Genomic DNA, 12,519 nt, shown 5'->3' on the forward strand with positions numbered 1-12,519 from the left:
CCCTTCCAACTTTGGGTCTATAATCATATTATCTTTGAGTTTCATTGTTTAAATTGCCATCTCTGAAAACTTTATCATACCACCAAGGGCTCCTTCTTTTTACTTTAATAGGTTATTTCATTAAAAAAAAATCTTTTCTCAACTTGGCACTCAGCAACCAAAATATATGTGATTCAGAGACAACTTTTAATGGAGAAAAGAACTGGTGGGACTTTTAAATTTGATTTTCACCTTCTCACATTGGTATAATGATATTTGGATAGATACTAAGTAAAACCGTGGTGATTATGTAAGCATGAAATTATTTTCCTTAGAAAAATAAAAAAAAAAAACTAGAGTCTTTCAAATTAAATGGTCATTTTTTTCTAGTCTTTTCTTTGGTTCATTTTTCAGACTTAGAAGATTGATTTAACATTTCCTTATAGAGGCAATAAACAGAGTATTGTTTTAGAAAAAGTGGAGTTCAAATACTATTTTACATATTAGCTTTGTGACCATAGACAAGTAAATCACTTGATAAATCAGCGAGCATATATTCAGTTCCTAGTGTGTGCTGTTTATTTTTGGCACAGGAGGATAAAAAGACAAAAATGTAACAGATTCGGTACTCGTGGAACTTTACATTAGATCTTTAACTTTTCAAAGTATATGTAATTCTTACTTCACAGGGTTCTTGTGGGGATCAAATAAGATTATATGTGTAAAATGAATTGTCACTCTGAAAGTAGCTGTTTTATTAATTGCAGTTAGCTATTATTAATTTCTTTAGAAATTACTGCCTATCTACCCATGATATAAGTTTCTAGGGTCATTTTTTTTAAAAAGTAGCTATTAGATTTCCTTCACAAGCTAATTGTGCAATATTTCAGAGTCTGATTCTTTTTCTACAGCAAAATAACGTTTTGGTCGGGTATACTTATTGTGTATCTAATTTATATTTTAATATATTTAACATCTACTGGCCATCCTGCCATCTAGGGGAGGAGGTGGGGGGGGTAAGAGGTGAAAAATTGGAACAAGAGGTTTGGCAATTGTTAATGCTGTAAAATTACCCATGTATATATCATGTAAATAAAAGGCTATTAAATAAAAAAAAAGAAAAAAAAGAAAAAAAAAGAACTTAATCTGAGTTCCCTGAACTTACCTGAAAAATTTTTTTATAATTGTATTTCAGCATAGTTTTCTTTAGTAATCTTATATATTTATCTCATGAATTTAAAAACATTATTTTGTTAAGGATTTCATAGGCTGCCAAAAAAAAAGGCCCAGAACCATGGCCTAATATTTCCCTAATATGGAATAGAGAGTACTTCTGTTTTTGAGTAAGTTAGGTACTGTTTGATTACCCGTGAATTGTTCTTCTGTCCCTCCTTTTCTGGAATCACCTTTGCTTAGAATTACCTATTCTTATGGGAGTGATGAATGATACTCAGTATCTGTGTGTTCTATTTTAGAAAAAAGAAAACCAGGTCAAAATAGATATTTTCATAGGATTGTCAATAGAAGACATATATGAGGAGAACTTGAAGGCCGTCTCTTCTGTTGTGAATGTTCATCCTACTTTTAAAAAAAAAGACTGAGAAGATGAATTTCATTGCTTTTAGTGTTCATTGATGGCACTGAATGTGTGCTCAAAGTCAGGACAGAATGTGAAGAGAGACCCCACCGGGACAGGGCTGCCCAGGTTTGACAAACAGGTGCTGATTTTCTCACAGAGTCTCTAAGGGAGATAGAGATCAAATGTTCCACTGGATTGCTGAAGCTGTGTCTCCAAAGAACAGATGGATGCAAATGTCGAGTGCTCAGGGCATTCTCATGCCAGGAAAATATGTAGGTTGGAGAGTTGTATGCTGTTTGTTGTGTAGCCATAGTGAGGTAGATGGAGTACAGAACAAAGTTCTGACCTGGCCCTGAACTTAGAAGCTCATGTGTTAAGGCTCCATGAAACACACACACACACACACACACACACACACACACACACACACACACGATGTATTATCCAGAAACACAAATCCTCTGAAAATACCTCCAAAATGCCTCTCAAAACACCCAAAAGTCTCCCCCCCCCAAACAAAGCAAAACAAAACAAAAACTCTGGGCTTTGATTAGCTTTTGGATTTTTATTTATTCATTTTTAAAAGTATGATTGTTCTTTCAAAGGTTCTGAATACTTGATGAAATTATCAGAGAAAGGTAGTTGTTTTTATAAGGTATACATGCTGGTCTTGTCCAAATGATTAAGCACGAAGAGATTAATAATAAATAAAAAGGTTATTATTATTACTGAGACAATAGGGGTTAACTGATTTGCTCAGGGTCACACAGCCAGGAAGTGTTAAGTGCCCGAGGTCAGATTTGAACTCGGGTCCTCCTGACTTCAGGGCTGGTGCTCTATCCACTGCACCTCCTAGCTTCTCCTTGAAGAGATTATTTTAAAGGGAGTCTTTAGGCGATCAAAGAAGAGAAAGTATTGAGCATTTGAAGTAGAAAGTTATCAGCATATGTGAAAGAATGAATTGTTAAGTTTGTTTTAAGAGACTGAAACCAAGGGAAGCAATTAATTCATAAAGAATTTTTCTCTGAAGGATTGATGGGTTTTTTTTTTTTTTGGAGAGTGTCTCTTCCTAATAATACTATATTTGAAACTTCATTAGAAACTTTTATTGGATCTGTAACTTTATTGTTATAAAGAATGGCAAATCTTTCCTCTAGTAAAGATGGATGAACGAAAAAACTTTTATTCAACACTTACTACATACACTGTCCTAAGCATTGGGGTACAAATAGAAAAATAAGGGAGTTTCTGCTCTCAAAGAGTTCATATTCTAAAAATGAAGGACAATACATTTAGTGGGGTAGATGGCAAGATCCAGGAGCCCAGAGGATATAGAAAGCAAGGTAGGGAGGCTCAGAATGCATTATGACACATGGAAGGCACACAAGTCGGCAAATAGTCTATAATTTAGTTTTAGTAAATTGATTATGGACTTAAGTGTGGGGATTGACTATGGGTCACAATATAGTATTTTTTTCCTTTTTATTTTCTTTTTGTTTTCTTTCTCATTTTTTCTTTTTTTGGTAATGTTCTCTGGTTCACTTTTCTTGGGGTCTCTGGGAGCAGCCTTCGTTTCAGTTCAGTATTTACCATAAGGACAGCCAGGTGTTAAAGTCCACATTCTTTATTATCTCCTTCCTGGGGCTGGGCAGCTTTCTGGAGAGCCTTTCAGACTGAGTGTCTTAAGAACTTTGCCCACAGTCAAAAAGTTAGTATGTGTCAGAGATTGACCTTGAACCTATGTCTTCTTGACCCAAATCTGTCTCCTTTATATTAAATATAAATAACTGGAGTTCTTGCCAAAGGAATTTTCTTATGCCTAGAGGGCAAAAGTCTTTTTAAAGCACCAGTAAGACATTAAAGTGCTTATGTGGGTAGCACTGGTGTGTCCAATAGCCTCTGATAAACTGAACTTCAGAAAAGCTTTGGGTATTAAGTAAAAAGGTTGTAGGTGGCAAGTTTATGCTATTTCGTGGTGTCAGAGATTAGAGCAATTTCAGGAAGAGATCATTTGAGCTGAAGCTTTTCTGGTTTGGTTAGAATTCAGCAGCAAGTTTCCTTTTATGATTATGAAGGTGAATTTGAATTTTGATATTTTTGTAATTTATGATTTTCTGTCTTGCAACAGATCCTTAAAAGATACTTTTGGGATAGATGGCTCCAGAAAAGATAATCCAGGATCATCTACTTTGAGTCCACTCTGGTGAGGGGTGGGGTGGGGGGGCGAGAAGTAAGAGGTATTACGGTATTAATGAGCCACATCGTTTTGATTAAACATTTTTATGGATTTAGATCTTTTGGAAGTTTGGCCTCATAAGACAAAAAGATATGTAATTAAAATTAAGCTTTATTATCAGTATCTTCAAGTTAGAGAACTGAGGTCATCATTAGTAATAATTATAACAATCCAATTAGTATGGAGAATATCTGAATACAGCTTCTGTAATATTTGGGTGTTCTATTACATTTGTGCTTCAGTGAATTCTTGGAAATTCACATAGTAATAGATTCTTAGAGTTGGCAATCCCTAACTGGAGAATAAATAAATCTTTCATAAAACGTCTTTGACAAGTGGCTGGTCTGTCTTAATTTGCTATCATTAGGTTCCCTTTGGGTGACTTCAGTGAAAAAGTTAAGTAAAAGCTAGAGGGCTTTGGCAACAGAAAAGATGAGTTCAAATCATGGATTTATCACTTCCTGTGTTACCATAGGCAAGTAACTTTATAAATTTCTGGCTTCATTTTTCTTATCTATAAAATGAGGGAACTGATCTGAGATCTTGTCTAGCCTTAAATCTATGATACTTAATCACTACCCCACAGAATTGTGATATGAACTCTCTGAAGATAAGTGTCAAGGGAAGGATCAATTGTAGCCACCTGACTCCAAATACAGCAGTCTATCTACTATGTAGGATTCTTAATGTGTATCCAAACAATAATACTTTTATAATCAATAGTGTAGTGGTAGATAGTCCATCCCAGCTTTGGGGGGAGGGAAGAATGTATGTACTTTTAAGTTTAATCTACATTATTAATGCTTTTTTCCATTACTCTCTTAAGCCTAAACAATCAACCAAACAATAAATTGTCTTGATTTGTAACCAATATCTAATGTGTAAATGTTTACATTGAAAATTTAACAGTCAGCCTCAAGAGCTCTCAAGGTTGGAGCTGGCTTCAGCATACCTGGATCATAATGCTATTCACGTGAGCACAACAATTTGTCATCAAAAGCTCGTGCTGTGTGAAAGAAAATAATGGAACTTGTGCTAATAATGCAAATGAAAAGAATGAAATTGTCATTTCTTTGGAATGACATCATAATATTTCTAGAGGTCATTAATGGTCATTAGCATCAAATTATAGAAGTTAGAAGGAACATTAGAGCTCACTTGTCTAGCCAGATTTTCTTTTACAAAGAAAAAAAATGAAGACTTGGAGGACACTTCCCCTAAGGATATATATCTCGCTAGTGTGAGATCTAGAATTAGAATCAAAGTTGCTATGTTAGGTTGCCTTTCATCAAAATTTTATCCATCACTTACTTACTGTACCAGACTTTTATGTTAACTGAGGACACATGGAAGTTTAAAACATAAATCCCTGCTCTCCAAGGGATTATAATCTAGATGAGGAAGCAGAATATAAATGAAGAAATAACAGTAAAAAGTATCATATGGTTGGCTGAGAGGCAGCATGGCGTAGTGGAAAGAACTGCTCATAGAAACTAGAAAATCTGACTTCAGCTTCCATCTCTGATTTTTAGTATGTATGACCTTGAATCACAATTTCAACTGAGAAGTGCTCTAAGGTAGATTAGTTGAACCAAATAAATTGTAATTGAGAAATGTTTGACAAAATAAATAAAAATACAATAAAACACAGATTATGTTAATTGGTAGTTTAAAAATTATAATGCATCTAATCTTTTTCAATGTGAATTTGAGAATGTACAAGGGAAGTCTTTAAGACTGTAACTTGCAGAGAAAATGCTAACCTATTATGGTAGTAGGAATACCTGCATCTGGGAATTCCCTATACCAATGAAATCACCAATACAAATTCCCTCTCCTTTGATGATTGAATGTAATGTCAGAAGTTATTTCTTAAAAGAGCTAATTCATCTATCAAAGCTAGCAATTTATCATTTTCATGCCTGATGAACTCTAGCATCGGATTCATCAAACCAGTAGAAAACGATTTGGCTCAGTGATGGTCCTACGAATTGTTATTCAGTACTGACATCTTTTTGGAATATTCAGGCCACCAAAGAAAGCTTTCTTTTTGCAGGGAAGCGGATCCATGTTTCCGACTGCCATTCCTTGAATGACAACTGGCTAGTCACCTTGGGACGCCATCATCCACAGTCTCTCACTCTGCGCCGCTGCCATGATGATATCCAAGCCATCACTGACCAAGGATTGAAGCAATTTTTTCACCATTGTAGAGAATCTCTCGAGGTATGATCCTTATGTACTGTGTTCATGTCAGGGTTGAACAGGGATTCCATGTGCTTTAAAAGGTCATAGTATCTTAGATTTGGAGCCAGTGGTTATCTCATTCATCCCTCTGCATTTTATAGATGAAATGAAGGCCCAGAGAAATTGAGATTTAGAGCAGGAAGAGATCTCACTGGCTTTCTTGTTCACCCTCCCCCTTATTTTGCAGATGAGTAAACTAAGTCTAAGAAAGGGTAAGATGTTTGTACATAAGGAGTATCAGAACTGAGATTTGAATCTGTTGTTCTTGATTGCCTTTCTCCTCTGCCACTGCTTTCCTTGGAGAACTATTCTTTTTGGTTTACTCATAGTAAGTACTTAAAAATGCTTTTTGATTGACTGGATCTATGCTTTTATTGGCAAGAGAAACTTCTTTACTGCACATACTTAACATATTGTATTACTTGCCATCTAGAGGAGGGGGTGGAGAGGAAGAGAGGGAAAAAATTTGGAACACAAGGTTTTGTAATTGTGAATGCTAAAAATTACACATATGTTTTGAAAATAAAAATCTTTGATTAAAAAAAGAAGCATCTTTGTGAGGGAACTTCCTCTGCCCATGCAGGTTAGCAACTTATCTATAACTTGACTATGACTAGACCACTGGTTTATAATTTTTTACCTGCTTTATGAAATGTAAAGATCTTTTGACTTAACATCATTATTCAAAGATTTACATATAATAACTGACATTTATATAGATTGTAAAGTGTTTTATGTGAATTATCTCATTTGAACCTTACTGCCCTGTGAGATAATTGCTGTTGCTATTCCAATTTTTCAGATAAAGAAACTGAGGCTTAAAGAGGCTAACTGACTTTCCCAGTGTTGCATAGATAGTGTCAAAAAGAGTTTTAACCCACATCTTTCTGACTTCATATTCAATACATTGGATATGTTTTATCATTATTGATAGGACATCAGAACAAAGTTATTCCTAGTTTTAGAGCTAGAGGAAATTTCTGAGTTCATTGATTTTATCTCCCTCTTTGGACAGAAGGGGAAAATGAAATTATGAAAACTAAAACATTTTGCCCAAGGTCATTATGCTTCAGACAACTGCCAATTCTTTTTATTTTTCTTCTTAAACCTTGCAGAAGAAAGTCAGGATTTTGCAAAAATTTTTAAAAATAATTTGTGCACATTTAACCTATATTGGATTAGTTGCTGTCTATGGGAGGGGGAAGGCAGGGAAGGAGAAAAAATATGGAACACAAAGTTTTGCATTGGTGAATGTTGCATCTATCTTTGCATGTATTTTGAAAAATGAAAAGCTATTATAAAAAATAATAATTTGGAGACATATACCCAGATCTTTTCAGACCCTACTGTTGCTATCTATGGATATATATACATTATTATGTACATGTTTATTGTTATGCACATATACCTAGTTTGCACGTTGACAAGGGTGCATAGGATCTATGTTTACATGTATATATGTCTGTATGTAGGTATGTTGCATACATATAAACATGAGAGGCATAAGACAGTGAATAAAGTACTGCACATAAAGTTAAATCTGGGGTTCAAATCCTGCCTCTGACATATACTAGCTGTGTGGTCATGGACAAGGCACTTACCTTTTAGAGTTCCCCCAAAATCTCAAGATCATGGAAATTCAGGGTTGAAACAACTCAGACCATTTAGTCCAACCTATGTTATTTACCTAACACGTTGTTTTAAAGCCTTTGCTTGAAGATCCCCAGTGAGGGGCAGCCTTCTACTTCTCTTGAAAGTTTTCCCTTAGAGCAGGAAGGCAATACGATATAGTAGGAAGAACTTTGGGTCTGGAATCAGAGAATCTTGGTTTAAATCCAAGGTCCTGCAACCCACTAACTCTGTGGTATGTCATTTGGGCCATCTCTTTGGGCCTCTAGTTCCTCATCTAAATTAAATTAAAATTAAATTCCTGCAGCCACTGGAAGGAGGGCTCCCTGAGTTTGCAGAGTTTAAAAATAAGAAGTGTTCAATTTTCCCTACCCATTTCCATCCTTTCATTTGATGACAAATGCCTCTCTAGTTGGGTGATTGTGTGGTAACCTTGAACCCAGTCTGGAGAGAGGAGGAAACACGTGAACAAGATTTATGTATCAAAAAGATTTATTGACATATTCTTTACAGCTGACTGGAAAAGGGAGTGGAATGTTGTGGGCTTTCAAATTGGCATCCAGAATAGGCGATGATGTGGTAGTTCTTTAAATGGGGTCATATGATTGGTCCAAAGATTGTTTCTCAGTTTTCTCTTTTTGTATAGATAAAGCCCCATCTTTGATGTATGTCAGAGGTCCTCTTCCCTTCTCTCCATACCATTATTGTGATTGGTGAGGAGCAAAGTACTATCTGCTATTGCTGCCTTCAGATATGTGCAAAAGGATCTTTGCTTGCAGTAATTGGCTGAGGAGAATGAGAGGATAGACTAGAATATTCCCTGGTTTATTCAAGGTTAACTAATAGGGGAGGGATGTGAAGGACCTTATCTATGATGACTTGTGTCATCTGGTATGGACACTTTATCAATGAGGTTATTACTGGGAAAAGTGGGCAGACCCTCTTTCCTGGTTTTAGGAGTAAAAAAGCAAAAAGCAAGGAAGTATTAACATTTAGAAGTTCATGCCAACTATGTGGCAAATTCTAGGGGAATGGCCTTGGGTTATTCTGTCAAGTAAGAAATCATTTAGGTGCTTATGGTCTTTTCCCTTTGGAGTCAAAGTATGAGTGCTGAGGAATAAACTATGACAAAAAGATCTTAACAAAATACTTCTCATTAGTGCTTGTGAATATGTTAAAGCATACAATTAATTTGCATTTTTTAGATTGAGGTAGGAATAGTAGTTTTAATTACAGATGTCTCCAAAAGCTAAACCACATTCTTATACACATAATAAAAAATAAATGTATAGCTATAGAGATTGGACAAATTTGGTAAACATCAAAACAGGGTTTTTTTTTGGCTCAATTTATATAATTTAAGCTACAACATTACAGTTAAGTGGCTAATCTCATCAATGAAAGGATTCACTGCCCCAAATAAATTTAAACTCTGTGTGTGTGTGTGTGTGTGTGTGTGTGTGTGTGTGTGTTTGTGTGTGTGTGTGTCTGTGTGTAGACAAACTATAGTCCATAGACTAAATCTGGTCTATCATCTTTTTTTTTTTTTTTGTATGGCTTGCAAGCTAATACAATTTTTGTGTATTGGCTATATTAAAATAGGCAGTGAGATGGATTTTTGGCTCATGGGCAAGGAGTTTTGTCAATCTCTATTAAGTAATAAGACTCTTCTAAACTCCCTTCTTGTGTCACTTTGTGTTTTTTCCCCTCCGCCCTATATGTGTGTATTATATATTATATATGTGTATATGTATATACATATACATAATGTATATAGAATTCTATTTACATATAGATATTTAAATGTACAAAAATTTACCATGACAAGATAACTCAGCAATTTTCCTGGTTTATTCATTCTTTTAATCAAGAGGTCTTAAAGTGCAGGAATTACTATAGTCACGATGAAATAAATGAGAAATTGCTGTTGTATTTAGTGGATTGCTATGCCATTGCAATATTTAAATTTATGTTTGTCTGACTCCTCTTAAGTTCAGATGAAATACTGTATGTCAGATAGGCATTTGGTAATCCAGTAGCATGAAAAAACAATTTCAGTTACACTTCTGCATACCCCTTACAGATGTGACTTTTAATAGTGGGAAATCTAAAGAGATGTTTAACAGTGAACTGGAAAGATAGTATACACTCTCACCATTAGGTTTAACACATTGTTTCAGATATCTATATGTCTTTCTATCTATCTATCTTCATGCATATATATAAATATTACACTTTGCCTCTGGTGAGCACAGTTTGAAATACAATCCAAGGTAGGATTTTTTGAATAGTCAATGAGGCTTATTATTAGTTGAAGTTCCTAGATTAAAATCCAAGGATATTTGCTTCTTGTTGACATTCATGGATCAATTATTGTGCAAATACTAGATTTTTTTTATAATAGCAAAGATATACTTTAGAACTATAATTATGACATATATTAAAGTCTTTTCAGTTTGTATCACATCAAGTTGTCTTTAGAAATATCTTATAATACACTGTAGTCTTTTAAGAAGCTTAGAGTGATAGAAATGTGTAAAAATGGAATAAAACCTAGAGATTTTCTAATCCTACCCTTTCATTTTAGAGTGAGGAATATGAATCTCAAAAGAGGTAAATGTCCAAGTTTACATAGCACCTTAATTGGAGGGTTGAGCCTGAAACTTGGTAGTTTAAATCAATTTAGTGAACATTTATTATGTGTGTAAAACTCTGGATTTGTGTTGGGGGATACAAAGGCAAAATGGAATAATCCATGACCAAAAGAAGTTTATATATTCTACCAGGAGTATGTAATATGTAAATAGATTGAACAAGTCACTTAAGTTCTATGAGTTTTAGTTTCCTTATCTATAAAATGGGGATAAAAATAGCTTCTACCTCACATGTTTTTGGGGAAGATTGAGTGAAATAATCTATGTATTGTGCAAATTTTAAAATGCTACATAAATGCCAACAGTTGTTATATAGCACTTTAAAAACTTGAAGGTATGCATATTATCCACATCAATTTCTTTATTTGCAAAAATGGAGGAGGATAGCATTGTTTTGAAAACTGAGTCATTACTAGATAGAGGTTAAATGATCTATCCAGCTTTGTATAGTAAGTAAATATCTGAAATAAGATTTGAACTCAGATCTTCCTGACTCCAGGCCCAGCATTATGCCAACTTGGTGCTCTTTGTTGTTATTATACAATAATTTGAAATGGAGGGGAGAGAGCTTTGCCAATTAAGGGAGAAGGAAGGTGTCAGGAAAGCTTCCTACAGAAGCCATTTGAATTGGATCTGATAGAATTTCAGAATTCTAAGGAAGAAGGAAGTGCAGCCCAAGCATAAGGGGACTTAAGCATGAGCCTCAGAAAGAGCAGAGACTGCAGGTGATGGGTTAAGTTTGGGGAGCAACAGGTAGTCTAGGTTGGCCAGAAAACAGATCACATAAAGGGGAGGAATGTTCAATAAACCTTGAAACGCAGGCCTGGGAAGAGATAGTCAAGGGCTTTAAATGCCAAGCTGGATTCTGAGTTAGTATTTTATCTTAGATTAGCCCATCCTTCAGGAGAATTTTATCAGACCACTAGCATCCTGCTGATAAAATGAAATGGGGCTGACTCATCTACTGCAGAAAGCTTTATTGGGGGGAAGATTTAGAGAGGGAAAGCAAAGAACAGTTTGCTCTCCTCTCACAAACATAGAATGGTTCTGTACAGCAGAGCACACAGAAGCTTTCTGTAAAAGATATGTTCCTGAAATTCTGAATACAAAATAAAAAATTTGTAAACAAAACTAAATTCTAAGTGCACTTGTGAAAATTATTTAAAGGAATTTTACAACAAAGGGAATCTATTTATGCATGAACATTTATTAAGCATTAACCTCTACTGGACACTGACTAGACACTGGGGGAGCTAATGAGGAATAATTTAAGTTAGGGGGAGTGAAGGGAAGAGAAATGGATCAAGGGGAGATAATGTTAGATGTGATCTCTCTGCTCAAGGTACCTAAAATTTAGTGAGGAGAAGTGATGTTCCTGGCTTAATATAATATATGATAAGTACATTTGAGAGTTATAAATCAATTAATAAGCATTTAATAAGCTCCTACTATGGACCAGGCTAAGTTATGGAAATACAAATGCAGTAATACCTACCCTCAAGAAGCTTATATTTTGTTGGGGGAGACAAAATATGTGTATACATACATACATACATAAATACATACGTGTGTGTGTAGCTATAGAAACAAAAAACAAAATAATTTGGAGTTGGGAAGAGCAATAGCAATTTGTGGGGATCAAGAAAAGCTTCATATAAAAGATGACACTTGAGTTTTGAAGAAAACAGAAGGTTTAAAGAAGTGGAAATGATGAAGGAATATGTTCTAAGCATGGGATCAGGAAGTGGCAGGACAGATAGCAAGTAGTATAAAGAAGTCAAAGACATATTAAAAGACATATGAATTGATGGAAAATGAAGTGTAATCTGGGCAAAGCATGGAATGTGAGAATGTAGTGAATGTCTGACAGAACAGGAGAGAGATGAACTATTTGATTTTGCTATACAGTGAATTAAGTACCCCCCAAATTTTTTGGTTCAAAAATATGAATTAGGATATTGGACTTTGCTTAAAGGAAGGTGTTATCTCCAGTCCTGGCAAGGATCATAGCTTGAGTTTTGTTTCTGTGAAGTTTCAGTTTTGTTTCTTATGAAGTAGTTGGTTGGGTGCTCTTATCCCTCCATTTCAGCTTGCTTTTGCTGCATTGGATGCATTAAGAAAAGTATGTCCTGGTGGCCAAGAAAGTATTCGATTTGGGAACAAATCTGGGATAATGTATCTTCTCCTTCATATCT

General features: G+C 34.9%; 1 protein-coding gene across 1 annotated transcript in view; it reads left to right on the forward strand.

The window, feature by feature from the left end:
- Positions 1–12,519, forward strand: part of LOC116420465 — a 181,700-nt gene that overhangs the window by 55,100 nt on the left and 114,081 nt on the right. Inside the window, exon 7 of the mRNA XM_031945481.1 lies at positions 5,851–6,020. Within this exon, the coding sequence (XP_031801341.1) occupies positions 5,851–6,020 (170 nt within the window). The remainder of the gene's footprint in view (positions 1–5,850; positions 6,021–12,519) is intronic.

Source organism: Sarcophilus harrisii, chromosome 1 (genome assembly GCF_902635505.1).
Source record: "Sarcophilus harrisii chromosome 1, mSarHar1.11, whole genome shotgun sequence".
NCBI lineage: Eukaryota > Metazoa > Chordata > Mammalia > Dasyuromorphia > Dasyuridae > Sarcophilus > Sarcophilus harrisii.